This window comes from Grampus griseus, assembly GCF_964374135.1.
Source record: "Grampus griseus genome assembly, chromosome: 14".
NCBI lineage: Eukaryota > Metazoa > Chordata > Mammalia > Artiodactyla > Delphinidae > Grampus > Grampus griseus.
This window is the reverse complement of record NC_139008.1, coordinates 62643862-62662580: the sequence shown is the minus strand read 5'-3', so window position 1 is coordinate 62662580 and position 18719 is coordinate 62643862. Positions and strand designations below refer to the sequence as shown.

General features: G+C 50.0%; 2 protein-coding genes across 2 annotated transcripts; both read left to right on the top strand.

The window, feature by feature from the left end:
* Positions 1-5252: 5252 nt before the first annotated feature.
* Positions 5253-11818, top strand: PLAGL2 (PLAG1 like zinc finger 2; the record flags this gene model as incomplete). The annotated part of the gene is made up of 2 exons (XM_082669608.1): positions 5253-5512; positions 8661-11818. 2 exons carry the CDS (start codon positions 5253-5255, stop codon positions 9889-9891), a joined length of 1491 nt encoding a protein of 496 aa, XP_082525734.1. The 3' UTR covers positions 9892-11818.
* A 4168-nt stretch (positions 11819-15986) lies between these two features.
* Positions 15987-17051, top strand: LOC309832314 (putative testis-specific Y-encoded-like protein 3; the record flags this gene model as incomplete). Its single annotated transcript, XM_082669973.1, has 1 exon — positions 15987-17051. The coding sequence occupies one exon, from the start codon at positions 15987-15989 to the stop codon at positions 17049-17051; it is 1065 nt and encodes a 354-aa protein (XP_082526099.1).
* Between the last annotated feature and the right edge of the window lie 1668 nt (positions 17052-18719).

Sequence of the window (18719 nt, the reverse complement as noted above, 5' to 3'; positions counted from 1 at the left end):
CTCATCTCTGGCCCCTCTGCACGGTCGCCCACACCCCCGACCCGAGGCCCCCTCTGCGCCAGCCCGGCCCAGATAGGCCCCAGGGTGACGAAAACTTTCCCCGGACCCGATACCTGGGTCTGGGGGACCTGAAGAAACCCCGCTGGCCCCCTCCCTTCCGAGACCTGGAGCCTCAGCCCTGGGGGGGGGGTCCCCACTCCCGACCCCGCAGGCTCCCTGGAAACCCAGATAACGCGCTGCTGACCTTACCAGGGACCCGGGTCTGGGGGACGCCGATAAGCTGCACCTGCTCTCTCCTCTCAGACACGCCTACCCGGACCCACATAACCCCCTTTCCTGCTCCAAATAGTTCGCTCTTTCTCCTCTGTTTCATTTCCCAGAACCACATAACCCCTTTTGAGGCTTCCCCCAATTATTTGGTTCTGGGGAACCCAAATAATTTCTACCTATAGTTCCCTCCTCGGCGATCGTACTCCCAAACTCTAGACAGTTTCCACCCGGTACCATTTTGAGACTCTTGAAATTCAGGGAATTCGCTTTTATCTTCAGCCCCTTTAACCCTCCATCCCATGTAATCCATCCCCCACCCCCCACCGTCTCTCTTTCTTTGCGGAGGGTGGAGTGGGGGTCTCTTAGGGATCGAGATAACTTGCTCCTCCCTCCCTTCCATTCCTGAGACCTCCAGACTTCTTCCTGAATTTCTGTCCCTGGTCCGGCAGCCGTCTACCCCCAGCCCTCCCAGCCCAGGGGCGTTTAACCTTTCCCCCCATGCAGTAAGGTAGTCTAGAAACGAACCAGAAGACAGGCTATCCCCTGCAAATCCTGTCCTGGCCCCATCTCGGTGGGGGAAAGGGACTTGTAAGGTGCAAGATAAGGGGACGTCGGGTGTGGGGAGTTGGTACTTTAACCAGCAAGTGTTCCTGTGACCTGGCCTGTGTGTTTTCCCACCTGTCTGCCTGGGACTCTGAAAGAGTCTCGCCTGGGGTTGCTAACCCTACCGCCCAAGGTGAGGCCACGGGATTGGGGGGGGGGTGTCTAATGAGGTTTCCTCTTGGTGAAAATGGGGCTGTTGTGAATTGCAGCCATTTGCTCAAGGCCTCCTTAGGAGTGGGAGGCAGCGGGAATCAGAGGAAATCATGAATCAAAAGGACTCCAAAAAGGGTCCATCTACACCGATAGAAGAACTAGCAGCCCCTGTTAATCCTGTTTGATGTCTCCTGGAATGATGCAAGTCATTGAGACGCTCCAGCCTCCCTGTAATTTAATTCTCCCCCCCACTCTGGAGTGTATGTGTGTTTGTGTGTGTGTTTTGGTGGCGGGGGGCAGCTATACCCATTTCCCGCTTTCCTTCTCACTGTTCTCCAGTCAGTCAGTGTGTCTTTTGGATTTGTTTCTGATGCCCAGGTCAGGACCTGTTTTTTATCTCTAAGTCTATTTATAATTTCCCAGTTGCTATTTTGGGTTCTGCTTAAGGGAAGATTGTGTCCACTGCAAGGAAAGTTCCTGGGTGTGTTTCCTCCTCGGCAGGTGTTGAATTGAGTTCTTCAGATCCCCAAGTAGCTCTTGGGCAGCAGGGATAAAAGCTATTTTAGGGTAGTCACTGAAGTGGAGCTGTTAATCCTCTGTGGGTCTCTCTAGTTAAGAACACTTACAGATTAACCCTTTCCTTGGTGCAGGGGCGCTATTTCTCAACAGTTTTGGGGGGAGGTTTGAGAGAATTCAACTGTGGCAGCAGAAGGTGGGAACATGCAACTCTATACAAAGGCAAAGATAATAGCTGCCTTTTGTTGGGTACTTAGAGCAAGCCAAGCCCTGTGCTGAGTCCTTTGCATACCTGACTAAAATAATCTTTACAACAAGCCTGTGAGGTAAGTATTTTTAGTTTTACAGATGAGGAAACAGGCTAATAATGGAGAAAGAACGCAGTCTCTATAGAGATGATGTAACACCATAAAAACTATAGTTTCATCAGAGGGCAGCAGGCATCGTGGCACACAACAGAGGACAGACAGACGAGGAAGCGATTTGTCTCTTTTAAAGGCTTCCAAAGAGGGCCATACAGAGTTTTTAGCAAGCATTTGTATTTGGGGTATGGGGCCTTAATAACAGAGGAGATTCCTACAGTGAGGGAACTCTGGCCCAGGATATGGTGCTGGAGGAAGATAAAGTAAGGGGGACTGGCTCCGGGGGATGTGCTGAGGGTTAATTGTGAGGGAAAAGGGGAAGGCTGCATTCTGGGGAGATGTTGGGAAGGGAAGGAAACTCACTCTGAGGCCTGAGAAGACTCATCTAGGGAGGAAAAAAAAGTAGTACTATTCAGGCCCCGTGCGAAAAAGAGGGAGACACAGTTTAGACCTCAGAGACAGCACTGTTTGTATTTACACGTTTTATGTCAGACATTTCAAGAGTTTCACTGAATCTTCCATGAGGATTTTATAGGTAAGGAGAACAAATGTCTATTTTAGAAATTGAGGAAACTGAGGTTCAGAGAAACTACGTAACCTGCCCATGGTTTCACAGCCAGTAAGTGGCAGTCTTCTGATAGCAAGTCCAAGGTTCTTTCCACAATACCTCCCTCTTCATATCAGACTCCAGAAGGAATCTTAGGATGAAAATATACCGAGTTACACCAGTAACTGGGAGGGATTGATTGTGTTTGTTTTATGGGAACAGGTTCTGTCAGCTTCTGTAGTTGTTAAGGTTAGAGTATGAGACCAGAAGAGCAGCTTTGAAAGAGAAGCAGAATTTTTTCAGTTTTGCAGAGGAAGATGTCTGAAGGAATAGGCCTTCGGATAATGTGGGAGAGGCCCAGGAATCTTCCTGGATGAAAGGATTTTGCAGACAAGGGACAGAGGGAGAAAAACTAGATTTCCAGAAGGGTTCCTAAGGTAACACTAAAGCCATAGCCCCATTAAGTGCAAATCAAGGCAAGCACATGGCTGCTGCCTTCCTTCTTTGATTCTATCATTACAACCTTGAGAGCTCTTCTTAGCCACCATCAGCCTCTTTCCTAGAAGCCCATTACTCTTCCAGCAGCAGCATACTAAACTGCTGTGTCTTGTTTGTGCTTGTTCGGGAGAACAGATGAGGTGGACGTGTGGGAGGTGGGGGACATACTGTTCTCTTTCTGAGTTTGCGTGGAATTTCCAAAGCTAGGCTCCTCTCTCACATCAGCCAAAGTGATGTGACTTGCTTCCCTCTGGCTGCCATTCCCAACTTTCCAGAGGCTGAGGTGCATGATTTCACATATTGACGGGGGGTGGGGCAGAATTTGACTTTGAAGGTGGGGGAAATTCCCTTCAAACTAGATGTTCAAATTCGTGCTCGCTCACTACCCAATTCCAAGCTGCCTAGTAATCACTGGTATTATAAACAGGTAATTCCACCCTTTGGAAGAAGGAGGGGACTTAAACGATGAAAGCCAGACATCAGAGGCCTTTGAGGTTTATCGTGAAGCAGGCAAATATGCCATGATGACTCGAAGGCTCAAGTGGGACTAGTTTTTAGTGCTAACACGTGACTCACGCAAAATGCAGCCACCTTTGTGCAGATCTTTCTAGGCAAATCTCCACTCGTGATAGGGAGATGTTTATCATATTACATTGCAGTGTTTCTTCAACAAGAGGAATGGTTCCTGAACAGGACGTAGCTTATGTTAATGATGAGCAAAGCTCTCTCGGGCATAAACCCGCTGATCCCATCATCTCGTTCACGGCCAGCCTGTTGGTTGAATGGTCACTGTAAGCAGCAGGTGCTAATGAGCTGAGCAAGCATTCTTTGGCCCACAGCTAGTTTGTGCAATTGGAGCCCTCCCCAGATTCTCATGGACAATCCCCAGATACCCCTTTTGCTCCCTTCACATGGAAAAGCCTCATGACCAAATTTTGGCATGACCTCTTCAAAGGAAATCCCCCTGTTATAGCAAGTTGCATTGGGGTTGGTAATCTCGTGTGATGAGCTTGTGAGTGTGAATGTGGCTCTGTTGTCCCCCTTTTGAGAATCAGTATGGTAATGCCCTTTCTCTCTTCCTCTGAGTTGAGTCAGGAAAGAAGTTGTGTCACCTTTGCTCCCCCGCCCCACTCCACAACCCAGTAGAAAGCATCAGACTTCAAGATATTGGCTCCCCACTTTGGAACTCAGTTTAAACCAGAACTTCCTGAGCATGTTAGCCAATAAGAATCCACTTGCATTCAATGACTGATTTACTCATCTAAAAGAAAGTTGAAAGTCCTTTTCTAGGTGCTAGGTGTGTGGAGATGAAAGAGATGTGATCTGAACTCTCAAAGAATCAGAGTTTGGTGATGGCGTCTAAGTTCTAATGCAAATGTGTTACTTGCTCATAATGGAGACATGCACGTGTTCTATGAGGGTCTTTGGGACCCTCAGCACCACTCAACACCTTGTGTGTTCAGCGGACTTTGCTAAAGAAGTATGGTTTGGGCCCTGAGACCAAGAGACCCAGAGTGGTGGTTGAGGGCGGGACAGGACCAGTACTGGTTTAGTGGAAATGCTGAGTTTGCTGTTGCCTTCCTCAGACAGAACCTCTTGATGTTGATATGCTGCTAAGAAACACATCTGCTAAGGAACACGTCTGGCGCAGGGGCTGACTCTCCAGGGTGTAAATTTCCTAAGTAATGGCTTCTTCTTTCTCCTCTGATGCCTTTTGGGCATTTTATTGCTCCTTAGCACCTCTATGAGGAGAATTGTAGAAAGTGAGGAGGAGGTAGGGTGAAGAGGAGGAGGAGGTGCTGCTATTTCTAAATTTAGTGGAAAGGATGTAAAAGTGAAGCTAGAAGGGAAAGTCTGGAGTTTAGGGCTTTTACTTCCTCTGATTATCCTGTTTTCCTATTAGCCTAGGTGGTACTTGTAATAATAGTTACCACTAAGCACTAGGTGCCCAGCCTTCTGCTGAATGCTTTGTATTTATTATCTCATTTAATCCTCAAAAGATCCTTATGATGTAGGAGATTATTAAGCCCATTTTGTAAATGAGGGAACAGCTCAGGGAAGTAAGTAATTGGCTGAAAGTCACATGGCTTCTAAGTGGAAGGGCTGGGATGGAACGGGGATCTCTCTGCCTCCAGAGCCCATGTTTTCATGGTATTGGGCTCCCTAACACCAGGTGTTCTGATGTTTCAGGTGAAGAGATTGTTTTCTGAAGGCTGCGTTGGAGGCTGTGACAGAGCACAGAGCCCTGTGGAGCTGATGGGGAGGCTTTCTCAATAACATGGCCCTTCGCCATTAGCCTTGCCATGACCACATTTTTCACCAGCGTACCCCCCTGGATTCAAGATGCAAAGCAGGAGGAGGAAGTGGGCTGGAAACTAGTTCCCAGGCCTCGGGGCCGGGAGGCGGAGAGTCAAGTGAAGTGCCAATGTGAAATCTCGGGGACACCCTTCTCAAATGGGGAGAAGCTGAGGCCTCAGAGCCTCCCCCATCCAGAGCAGAGACCGTATAGCTGCCCTCAGCTGCACTGTGGCAAGGCGTTTGCCTCCAAGTACAAGCTGTATAGGTAGGTGATACTCCCATACTTCTTCCTGCCCTGAGGTTTCCAGAGGATAAAGCCAGAGAGACTCCACTGAGTGTGGGACTTTATCTGTGGCAGAAGAGTAGAGGTTAATTTGTCCCATAAGTGTACCCTGAACGTCAGCCCTTTGAGGTCACTCACTGAAAAATAATGGTGGTATTTTTTATTCAAACACTAGAATCTGATGGGTACAATATCAGGTAGCCACGAACAAACTAGATAGAATTTTTTTTTCAATACAGGTATACCTCACTGTATTGCACTTCACTTTATTGTACTTCTCAGATACTGCGATTTTTACAAATTGAAGGTTTGTGGCAACTCTCAGTCAAGAAAGTTGGACCAGTTTTCCAACAGCATTTGCTCACTTCATGTCTCTATGTCATGTTTTGGTAATTCTCACAAAAAAAGATTATAGTTTGCTGAAGGCTCAGATGATAGCTAGCATTTTTTAGCAATAAAGTATTTTTTAATTAAGTATATACATTGGTTTTTTAGACATAATGCTATGGCACACTTAATAGACCACAGTATAGTGTAAACATAACTTTTATATGCACTAGGAAACCAAAAAATTCATGTGACTCCTATTATTGTGATGTTCACTTCATCGCAGTGGTCTGGAACCAAACCTGCAATATCTCTGAGGTACGCCTGTGCTACTTTCCCCACCTGTGTCGGGTAATGGTCAGAATATTAGCCCCAAATTAGGAATCAGTTTTAGAAGTTAAGAAGGAAAAGGAGACCCTCAGGTCCAATCTGTAAATTTTAAAGTGCAGGCTCGGAGTGGAGAAGTAACTTACCCAAGGTCTATAGCTTCTTAGGTCCTGCAGTGCCTCTTCTACTGAACTAGCATGCCACTCAGATGATTACTTATGTCTCTGTAGAGTCCCTGGTGTCCTCTGGGTTGGAAGATTTCCTGAAACTTCTAAGCCCAAGAACCCCTACTTAAAGTGAAATGGAATGTGAAAGCCCTGGTGTAAAGCAGATAATGACAGAGCAGCTTTGAAGGGAGGGGGGCCCGCTCGGACATAATTTTGATTTTATCCTTGCCTTTCCGTCAGAGGACCATGAACATGCCCTTTACCAATAATGTAGACTTCCCTGATGCACAGTCATTCATCTCTTGACTATTATTTATTGATCTCCTGCCACATACCAGGCACAGTGTTCAGTGATACGGACAGAATAGTGAGCCAGACAGATGGGGGTGCTGGCCCTCCTTGAGTTTACTGTCTAGTAGCAGGGACAGACAGTAAATGAGTAAATACAAGGACAAGATGACCACAGAAAGCCTCAGTTCCTTGTCTGGAAAACAGTTGATAGGAAGGAACTAAAACAGGTAACAGGGTAGCGTGTGGCCAGGATTGCCCTCATGACAGTTCTGTTGTCCTCAGGAATGCTTTGATTCTGTGTGCTCCTCTGTCTTAGGTGAATTCCAGTTGGGGCTGTCCTCTTAGACTTTCTTAGTGACAGTCTGAGTGTCAGTGGGAGGCTACAGGAAAGGTCCTGGGCCAGGAGACAGGAGCCTTGACTCCACCCTTAGTCACTGTATTTTAGGTGAATTACTAAACCTCTCTGGGCCTTTGTTTCCTCACCTTCAAAATGAGGGAAATAGACTGTGGATCACTCAGCATCTCCCTCTCATACGTTTTCATGCCAGTTGTGTCACAGGAGGTTAATAGTAACCCTCATAGGTGTGAGCATTCACACATAGCATGAGGGTAATGGGTACGATTGATAAGAATCACTGGGTGCTGTGCTAGAGACAGCAGTGGCATACCTAAGTGAACCTGGGTCTCAAGAAGGTCTGTGTTTAAATGCAGCCTCTGCCACTTACTGACTGGTGGGTGGGGCTGCCCTGTGCTTCAGCCTCTTAGGGAGAACAACGTTAATCACACATCTCACACAGGGCTTGCAAACCATGGGACTCCAAAGTCTTGCTGAGTTGATTCTGAATGTACTGTGGAGCTCTGGATTGCAGTTCCTGGATTCTGAGCTGCTTTCCAGACAGAAAGGAGCAGGAGCAAACCAAGGGACACTGAGGTGCCAGATCACTAAAAAAAAGTTTTTAAATGTTGCTGCTGTGCTCGCTTCGGCAGCACATATGCTAAAATTAAATGTTGCTGCTTTGTGTGGCAAACAATTTAAATGGTACCAATGGACATGCAGTGAAAAATGAATTGTCACACTCAAAGCCACTGTTCTCCTCCCCAAAGGCAGTTTCTTGTATGTCCTTGTTGAGACATTCAAACGTGTATTCCCTTCCTTCTTTATTTTCACAGGGGATTGTATTACACACACTATACTGAACTTCCTTTTTTGACTTGGCTCCCTATATCTTCGGATATTGTTCCAGATCAGGAAGTTTAGATACATTTCATTTTCCCTTTATTGTGTCATTTAAATTTTTATAAATACACTTTTTTTTGCAAAGGAAATGCATTCAAAATTCAAAAGGTATATAATGAAAATTCTCCATCACACCCATAAAAGCTGCCCATTTCTTCTCCCCATAGGTAGCCAGTGTTGTCAGTTTCTTGTGTAGCCTTCCAGAAATATTTTAAGCTCATACAAGCAAACATACATATATCTTCCCTCTTTTCATATGTATAGTACCATTCCATAGGCACTATTCTGTCTCATGGGTTTTTTTGACTTAAGTGTATCTAGGAGCTTGTTACCTGTGGTACGTATAAAGCTGCCATTATTTTAAAAAGTTGAGTTGGGAATTCTCTGGTGGTCCAGTGGTTAGGACTCTGTGCTTTCACTGCTGAGGACCCAGGTTCGATCCCTGATCGGGGAACGAAGATCCCACAAGCCTCATGGCCAGAAAAAAAAAAAAAGTTGAGTCATTTTATGGACATAGAATAACTTAATCAATTCCCTATTGATGGACATTTAGATTGTTCCTGATTTTTTGCCACTAAAATCAGTGCTGCAAAGAATAGCAGTACATGATTTTGCAGGTGGTCAGGGATATCTATAGAATACAGTTGGCGTGGTATTCCATTCCATTGCATGGCTGTACCATAGTTTTTGTGTCTGATTGCCTGTTAGTGGACAACTCAGTTGTCTAGCCAGCCCTTGTGATCTCATTTCTTTCTCCTCTGTCCTCCATCCCTATCTCCAGGCACATGGCCACTCACTCAGCCCAGAAACCCCACCAGTGCATGTACTGTGATAAGATGTTTCACCGCAAGGATCATCTGCGGAACCACCTGCAGACCCATGACCCCAACAAAGAGGCCCTCCACTGTTCTGAGTGTGGTAAGAATTACAATACAAAGCTGGGCTACCGGCGCCACCTGGCCATGCATGCCGCCAGCAGTGGTGACCTCAGCTGCAAGGTGTGCCTGCAGACCTTCGAGAGTACCCAGGCCCTGCTAGAGCACCTGAAGGCCCACTCACGCCGGGTAGCAGGTGGCACCAAGGAGAAGAAGCACCCCTGTGACCACTGTGACCGGCGGTTCTATACTCGTAAGGATGTGCGGCGGCACCTGGTGGTCCACACAGGCCGGAAAGACTTCCTGTGCCAGTACTGTGCCCAGCGATTTGGCCGCAAAGACCACCTGACACGTCATGTCAAGAAGAGTCACTCGCAAGAGCTGCTCAAGATCAAGACAGAGCCAGTGGACATGTTAGGCCTACTCAGCTGCAGCTCCACGGTCAATGTGAAGGAAGAGCTGAGCCCTGTGCTGTGCATGGCCTCTCGGGACGTGATGGGGGCCAAGGCCTTCCCTGGCATGTTGCCCATGGGCATGTATGGTGCCCACATCCCTACCATGCCCAGTGCGGGCGTGCCACACTCCCTGGTGCACAACACGCTGCCCATGGGTATGAGCTACCCTCTGGAGTCCTCACCTATCTCTTCCCCAGCTCAGCTTCCTCCAAAATACCAGCTTGGATCTACCTCATACTTGCCCGACAAATTGCCCAAAGTGGAGGTGGATAGTTTTCTGGCGGAGCTTCCTGGAAGCCTGTCTCTCTCATCCGCTGAACCCCAGCCCGCCTCACCTCAGCCGGCGGCAGCTGCGGCCCTCCTAGATGAAGCACTGCTCACCAAGAGCCCCGCCAACCTCTCTGAGGCCCTCTGCGCTGCTAATGTGGACTTCTCCCACTTACTGGGCTTTCTTCCTCTCAACCTGCCCCCATGTAACCCACCCGGGGCCACAGGAGGCCTGGTCATGGGCTACTCCCAGGCCGAGGCGCAGCCCCTGCTCACCACTTTGCAAGCTCAGCCTCAAGATTCCCCGGGAGCTGGGGGACCGCTGAACTTTGGGCCTCTGCACTCCTTGCCTCCTGTCTTCACCTCTGGCCTGAGCACCACCACCCTGCCTCGTTTCCACCAGGCATTCCAGTAGCCCCAAGGAGGACCTCAGCTCAGTCTTGGCTCTGTCAGGGAGTCTCAGTATCTACCCCATATGCATCCCCCATGAAGGCAGCTGAGCTTTCAGAGCTGAGTTCAAAAAGAAAAATTTCAGTATCTGTATGGAGCACTTGGTTTGGGGGCTTGGGCTCCAGGATCAGTTCCAGGAGGAGCCTTGAGCCCCAACCCCATGAAAAGATTTCATACAATAGGACTTCAGGTATTTTTACTTTTTTTTTTTTTAATCTGAATCGGGAGCCACACCTAGCCCTCTCCCTCTCCAAAGCATCAGAACCTCCTCCTCTTTGGAGAAGGGAGAGGTCTCGGAGACACAGAGGGTTTTACTTTGGATGACCTCGAGAGAAATAGCCCAAGAAGCCCGTCTTCTGGTCCCAGCCTGCAGACCCCACAGCAGTTGGTCAGGCCCTGCTGCAGCGGGTCCATTGCCTGCTTCCAACCAACAGGCAGGAGAGAGGGCCTCTGTTCTTCCCATCACCTCCATCCCTCCTGTCCTAGCACCTCCATTTTCAGTGTTTTCCAGCAACGGTACCGTTTACACAGTCGCCTCAGACACACCATTTCACCTCCCTTGCTGAGCTGTATAGCCTTAGAATGATTGCAGTGAACATTGTTTACACACCGTGAATCCATTCCCACCAGTCCATTCCAGTTGGCACCAGCCGGAACCATTTGGTACCTGGTGTTGACTGGAGCCCTGTTTACAAGGCGGAGTCGGGTCTCACTGACTTCTCTTCACTTGAGGTCATATTTTTCCCCTGTGGGGAAATAAACTGACTTTGGACTGCTTCAGTCTCTGCCATCTTCCATGACTGTGTCTGTTCCTGCCTTCGTCGGCAGAGTCCACAGGAGACAGGCAAGAAGATTGGAGCGGTTTTCTCACAGGTCTGCAATTCTGTTTTTCTCCAAGTACATCATGACCCCCTCATCCTCCTTTTGAACTGGAGAGGGGAAGAAATGAAAGGCATGCCCACTTCCATCACCTCCCGCCCCAATTCTCTAATCCCCACCCTGAATGTCATGAGCTTTTATCATTAGTCTTGGAATGAGGGACTCCGGTTCTAGGCTGGTGTGGATAGCAAAGGAGAGGGTGAGACCTCATTTGTCTCTCTCCTGTCTCTTTTCCAGGAAGTTGTGGAATTGTTGGAAGAAGAGTTTTCAGAAAGTTAGGACTGGGCAGATAGTTGAGTCCTAATCTCTGGGTGTACATCATTGCCTCCCATACCAAACTTTTTTCTTCTCTACAGTGTTCCTCCTCTCTCCCACTTTGCAGTCCCGTGGACTCAGGCCCACTGTGCCTAGGCTTCTCTGCTCTCCATCAAAGAACTTCCATCTTCCTTTTGTGGCCCCTCTCACTTTTGCCCCCAGTACTCAGCAAGTTTCTTGCAACAAATGATTAGTTCTTCTCTTCTGACTTGTGGGGCTCCCTGCCACAGATAGCACAGCTCTTGCCCAGCTGAACCCCATCCCTGCTTCATCTCAGTTCTGCATGGGCTTCGCTCTTCCCACTCGTGGAAGGGAGGCAGCTCAGGGACCACCAGTGTGGGGCCCTCTTGAGACACTTCCACTCTGATTCAGAAACACACTCCTACCTCTTTACTGTTAACTCCTACAGATGCAGCCAGCAGTTTCTGGGCACTTCTCTCAGCAGGTGCCTCGTACTGGCTTCTCCACTAGGGTTTCAGGACAAACTACCGAGGAACTGCCTCAGCCTCTTCCCAGTCCTCCCCCCCTCCCCCTTCTGTCTAGAAATCACTTTGGTTTATCATCAGGAACTGAGCAGGTCCAAGACCCAGGCTTCTGCTTCAGCCCAGGCCAGTACTCTTCCTTTGAGGTGAAAGCCTTATAATGTAGCTCCCTGGCCCTTGATTGGAAGCAATGTGGAGTGAATAAGCATGTTTTAATTTAGGCAGGCTAGTTTGGGATACCTTTTTAAAAAAAAGACAAAACCAGATATAAAGGTGTCTGGCAAGATTAGAATCAGAGTAGGTGATTTGCTTCTAAAAATTAGTTTCAGTGAGTCCCAGGGACTAATTAAGGTTTACTTTTAAAAGCGTCCCCTTGGTACGCAGCCACCTCCTGCATGCTGTGCATGTTATTGGGACTCGTGTATAGGAAATGGTATGTGAGGATCCAAACAGGACTCTGCTGCCATTCTCCTTGTCGTCTCTGATCTTCATCACTAGACCCAGCAACCCTCACCCCTCCCTGCCACCTTCCCTGCATCTTTCGTTTACAGAGGCAAATGGGCCTCTGGCCACAGAATATAAAGTCTTGGGCTGTTAGAAGCGTCGCCTCCTCTTTGCTCTTTCCTGTCCCTTCCTTGAATACTCTCCCCCATTAGTGATGCTGGGAAACTCATAGGACAGGCAAAGCAACTATTTAAAACCTTGTAACTGGGGCCTTGCCCCTACTCCCCTCACTTCTTCCTTCCGTCCTGTTCCTCTTTTCTTCTTCCTTCAATGCCCTTCCCACCCACAAGGAATTTTCCTATCACTGTGAACTTTGCTGGTGCAGAGGAACATTTGCCTTCACCTTTTTTTTTTTTTTTGGACCATAGACACCCAGCCATTTCTTAAACCTCCCCAAAATTTAAAAAAAGAAAAAAGTCCATATTGGCCTGGTTGTTCAAAGGATAAGAATAGCTTTATCCTACTCAGTACCAAACCCACTTCAGTACCCTTACTGAGGCCATGAGAGCCTAGGGGTTTCTGCCCAGGACAGGAGCCACGGCATGTTGGCAGAGACCAAACGGGGACCAGGAAAAGGGGTGATGTTCCCTTCCCCCACCACCTCCAACCTCTGTCAGCATGAGCTGCCTTGAACAGTGGCAGGCAACTCCCCCTCTGCACAGTAGCTGGTCAGGGTTGAGTGCAGTCCTGGGGGCCAGGGGATAGCATGCCCAGTTGTGTCAGCTCAGAGGATCTGTGCACATCTTAGAGATGTGAGAGGTAGGGAAAGGAATAACAATGAGGTTTTTTCCCTCACCCTTTTACAATGGCATTTTGTTAATGGAAATCTGGGAAGCAGGTGTGATTACTTCTTTTGCTCGTAGATATTGTCCTAAGTTGAAATTCTCTCACTGCCCTAAACTTTCCCCTAGTAGCCCTTTAAGTCCCCACCCCCCTTCTTTTTGGTAGCTGTTTTCTTCACCCTCTCTCCACCTCCTCTTTATCTAGGAGCTGTTTTTAAGCACGATTTTTTTTTAACAGTTTATATTGTACAGGATCAATATTTTGCTTTTTAACAAGGATATTTATGTAATAAGAAACTTTGCCTTAGGCAGGTGTTGGCCAGAAAAGTCCAGATTCCTCTGGGACCCCACCCTGGCCTCTCCTGGAACTCTGAACCTGCTGTGGAAGGAATTGGCTGTAACCTCACCACTGGAGAGTAGGGTCTGTGGCGAGGGAAAGGGGTGTACTGGTGTGACAGGAGAAGGATCCACCATCATAATCTAGTGCCTCTATGGAGGGGTTTGGAAGAAGCATTCCAGTTCAGTTTCTTCGGGTGTGAGCTTCCTTCCTTAGCGGGTTCTCCCCATAGTGCACCTCTCCACCTCCTACTGTTTGGCACTAGAACTCCTGAAACACCACTTCTCATACACCTCCCTCCCTCCTTCCCAGTGGTCAAGGCTTTGGAGCCACTCTTTCGGAACGCCAGATTATTTAAAGAGAGAAAAATACAAGACAAAACCTTCTAGCACTTTGTAAACACAGTGAATAACCTCTTGGAGTATTTTTGGCTTTATATAAAACAAGGTTTTTAATTGTAAAATATAAGTGCCATTAGAAAATGCACAGGGCCTATCTTTGTTAAAGTAGATTTTTCAATGTTTTGCAGAATTACATTTTCAAAAAAGTTTTTATAATGAAGTTGTTTATTAAAAACTTCTGAATGATGTGTTTGGAAGTTGTGAACCTGTTTGATTGGGAAGGGGTAGGAGAGAGCTTGAAGAAGAACTGGAATCCAGACATCTTTAGCATCCAAGGGGATGATGAGTATAGGGCAGACAGTAACAACCTTTCACATTAGCACCTACAAACTTTGCACTTTGATATTAAAGATCTTTGAGGTAAGTGGCATCATGCCACCACTTAATATTTTTGGGTGCAAGAGTCAGAAAAACCAAATTGGCTTAAATGGTGAAATTTCATGTCACTGAAAATGCCAGATGAAGTGCAGTCTTGAGGTTAATATTGATCCAGCAGCTCAAACATGGTTGGCCTTAGCATTCCTGTGTTTGCCCTATCTTGTGCAGTTGTGACTTCATCCTCCAGCCCTTCCAAATGGTTTGTCCCTTTATGTAGAAGAATGCTGCCATAATTCCAGTCATTTTCACACAGTGCTGACCACAATGGAGAGGGACCCTTTCTGGGAGAGAGGAGTCCTTTATTCACGTAAGCGTCTCCTGTCTCATTGGCCGTGATGGCATTGTGTGCCATCCCAAAACCAGTCACTATAGGCCAGTGATGACAAGGCTGAGACAAGGGTTGGAGTAGTTTCTCAAAGGAAATTTGGGGTACTGTTAGGATGAGGAATGGATGCTGGTTGTCCAAGAAAAAAATGTCATCCATTGCCCAAGGCGCACAGCTGGTAAGTGACAGAGCTAGGACCTAACCTTGACCACACTCGTGCCTACCCATTTGGTTCAGACAGACTCTTGAAAGGCCATTATGGCTTCACCTGATGTTGCTTGGCCAGTCTCCAGTGAAGATAGTCATCACTATTCCGGGCCCCATCCTTTGTACTGAGATCCTCCTGTCCAGGGCTCAGACTGAGCTTGCCTTTCTGGGGTCTGGAGCCAGTGTTCATAGCCAAGCAGTGCAAATCACTGCAGAGACCAGCCCAAGAATTTATGGGACGTTAAGTGTTAATGTGTGTAACAGGTGCTTTATGTACAAAGGCAGTGGGCTGGCTGTTCATCTCTTTGGCCTTCTGTTTACTTGACTAACTGTCCACCCCAGTGGGTTGGATCCCTGCTAGGGCCCCAAGAGAATCCACCTTGCCCTCTAGGGGATGCATACCCAGGAGTGGGTCTGGGGGCTCAAAGCTATCTTTTCCATTGGATGGGAGGAAGCTGAAGGCCTTCTGGAGGAGGTGGCAAGGACTTCCAGGTGAGCGGGTGGGGTATTGGGTGTATTGACCTCCATGGGCCACAAGTTTGGGAGCTGAGATCACAGGAGTGCAGGTGCACTTGCAGGATCAGGGCTGCGGGGGCTGGTCCATCCAGGCTCTTACTATCTGTGCACAGACCCTGCACTTCAGACTAGAGTTCACATTTGTGAAATGTCTGGAGCAGAGAAAGGGGTAGCCCCTAGGCCTAGGACGAGGTGAAGCCATGTCCACCCTTCAGCCTGTCAGCCCAGGAAGATCCAGCTCGTTCAGGGAAACCAGGCAGAGGCCCACTTGCTTCCTGGTTGGCAGCATTTGGGATCTTCCCTCGCCCTTAGATCCTTCTACTCAGACCTTGTTTCTGCCTTTCCCCACAAATATTTTGAGCACCTCTGTGTGCCTGACAATTACTATGCAAGTTTCAGTCTAGTCAGCCTCTGCAAAGGATACCTCTTGGGTCCTCTGCATATGCCTGAGTAATTTATCCTGTGAAAGCTGCCCCGAAGCCACAGTCGAGTGTGGGCATCAGCCGACTCCCACCTGTCCACCGCAGATGCGGGGAACAGTAATTGCCTGGCGTGGTGGCTCTGGGGTTGGGCCTGATCCTGGGCGCCTGCTCAGAGCTGTTCGCTGCTTGGTACACCCCTGCACTTCACCCCATTTCCACCGCCGACTCCCAGTTCTGTCTGGGCGCCCGCAGTCGCATCCCCACCGGGCAGCCCCCTGCCACTCCACCAGGCGCCTAGTCCCAAGACAGCCGGGGAACCCTTGCGAATCACATCCGTAAAAGCGTCGGGGCGCAAGGGGCGGGGCGAGCCCCGTAGGAGAAAATCGGGCCTCCCTGCCTACTACCCGCGGTCCCGCTGGGGTCGCTGCCAGCCCTCCAGCCGCCCCTCTCGCTGAACCCGCAGTATCGCCCGCGCGCCCCGAGCCCCTCCAGGCCAGAGGCTCCCGCAGGTGATGGCGGACGAGGGTGCGGGGGGCCTGGAAACCGCCGCGCGCCCGGTCACCGCGTCTGGGGCCCAAGAGGCTGGGGGACGCGGGTATCCCGACCCCGCAGCCCGCCCAGGGACCATCCTACCTTCCCCGGGGGGCCGGGAAGCGGCCTCCGCGGCCACTGGCCTGAGCCCAGAAAACGGCCTTTTCGGGGACGGGGGCCCAGAAACCTGTGGCGCAGAAGGGTGGGAGGCTCGGGCTGGAGCCGGCGGGAAGGCAGAGGAAGTGACGACTGGGGAGGGCGCCATCTTCATGGAGGAGGCGGAACGGGAGGTGGGGAAGCAGCCTGTGGGAGAGGAGATGGAGGTGGCCGAGAAGCTGGTGCGGGGGGAGAAGCTGGAGGTGGGAGCGGAGGCGCAGCAAGGCCCGGGGCCCCTGAACTTTGGTGGCCCAGTTGTGGACCCGCTGGAAGCCATCCAGTGGGAGCTGGAGGCCGTGAGTGCCCAGGCAGGCAGGGCCTACCTGCGGCTGGAGCGCAGGTTTGGGCGCATGCACCGGTTGCACCTAGCCCGAAGGAGCTTCATCATCCAGAATATTCCTGGCTTCTGGGTCACCACCTTCCTGAACCACCCGCAGCTGTCAGCCATGATCAGCCCCCGAGGCGAAGACATGCTCTGCTACCTGATGAATTTGGAAGTGAGGGAGCACAGGCACGCCAGGACGGGCTGCAAGTTCAAGTTCAGTTTTTGGAGCAACCCCTACTTCCGGAACAAGGTGATAGTGAAGAAGTATGAGTGCAGATCCTTAGGCCGGGTGGTGTCAATTGCAAGTCGCATTTGCTGGCACTGGGGCCAGGAACCTCCAACTCTGGTACACAGGAACCGGGACACCATCCACAGCTTCTTCAGCTGGTTCTCAAAGCACAGCCTCCCGGAGGCCGACAGGGTTGCCCAGATTATTAAAGAGGACCTGTGGCCCAACCCCCTGCAGTACTACCTGCTCTGGGATAGGCCCCACAGAGCCAGGCAAGGCCTAGCAAGGTGGCCCACAGAGGCCCCTCCTAGGCCCTATGGGTTCCAGTCTGGCTAAGTCCTGCCCTGGGACCTGGCCCCTACACAAGACTCCTTTCTGCCTCCTGGGGACCTGGGCTTAGGCCAGCCATGGCACTCTGCTGTCTGCTTTCTGTTCCATGTACTCTGACCCCTTTGGACTTCAGTGGACTCAGCTCCGAGATTGTGGCCTTCATGGCCACGCTCTTCTGTTTCCATGTAGGCTCCATGCATCACATGACTGTCACATGCCACAGTGTCTACCCAAGCACCCAGCGCTGTGGACAGGTACTACCATCATCTTCATGGCCCTGGACCTGTCTTTGATCATGGCCTTCCACCCATTTTTTTTTTTTTTTTGCGGTACGCGGGCCTCTCACTGTTGTGGCCTCTCCCGTTGCGGAACACAGGCTCCGGACACGCAGGCTCAGTGGCCATGGCTCACAGACCCAGCTGCTCCGCAGCATGTGGGATCTTCCTGGACTGGGGCACAAACCCGCGTCCCCTGCATCAACAGGCGGACTCTCAACCACTGCGCCACCAGGGAAGCCCCACCACCCATTTTTTACATGGGCACCCACAGGTCATCACTAGGAGGACCAGTGCCTCTTTGAGGCCTACTCCTTCAAGGCCACAGCATGCCAGGCTTCATACTTATGCTGACCCCACACCTGTCTGTGGCAAGCTGAGTCTTGTCACCCAAGAGGAAGTGGGTGCATTTGGTCAGCCAGACTTGGACATTCCAGGACCTCAGGACCACAGGCCAGGCTAATAGACTGTTGGGCATCTAGCAGAATGGGCATGGGGTGAGGTCAAGGACATGAAGCAGTGGGCAGTGCATTCTTTGTGATCACACTGCTCTTCTTACCCCTGTGTTGGTCCTACCTCCCGACCTGCTACTGACTTTTGAAGGTCTGTGTCCTACCTGTGTCTGGTCATCGCCCTTCTCATGAGTTTCACCCAGGTTGCCAGCGACCTTGTTGCCTGCTCCCAGGTCTATAAGGACCTCAAGAACTGCCTGTGAACCCAGGTGGGCCACCTGCCAATGCACAAGAGCTCCCCAAACCCCAGGAACTCTGCCACGCTGGCATATCTGGGCATGCACTTAACGCAGGGGCAGTAATGGAGTCCCTTCCAGAAGCCTACCTTCCTGAGCTCCAGTCACTGGACTCACACAGAACCCAACTCCCCTCTCTCCACTTGTTTTTAGGCGGCCAGCTTGGGGGTGCTGGAGAGGGGGTGTTTCTGGTCGTGAGGCCTTTCTCCACCTGCCGAGATCTCACACGTTTGTTTTTATTTTCTTTAAAGTGATAGCTCAGAAACAAAATAACTGAAGAAGCAAGGTTTTTTACAAACAGCTGAGGAGACAGGCTTTCTTGTTGAATTTGCCTCTCCGATTGTCTCCAGAGAGGGAGGGTTGTCCTCTAGCTTGGCGGAGCTCTCTTTGCCCCCTCTGCTCCAGTGCCCTGTCCCCCTCAGCAACGGGGGACAGCACAGGGCCCCTGAGCAGAGACACCAGGAGCTCCGGGCCCACAGGGATAGCACACTGTTTTGTTTCGTGCTGTGTTCTTGGAGACTAACTTTAGCTCCAACTCTACTTTCTTCTCCTTTCGCCGGGTCCAAACCCTCATGGGATCCTGTTAGTACAGGGGCTTAGCCGTGCCCCACTCCTGAGACCCCCTAAGACAGTTTTTTTGGGCTGTCTCCA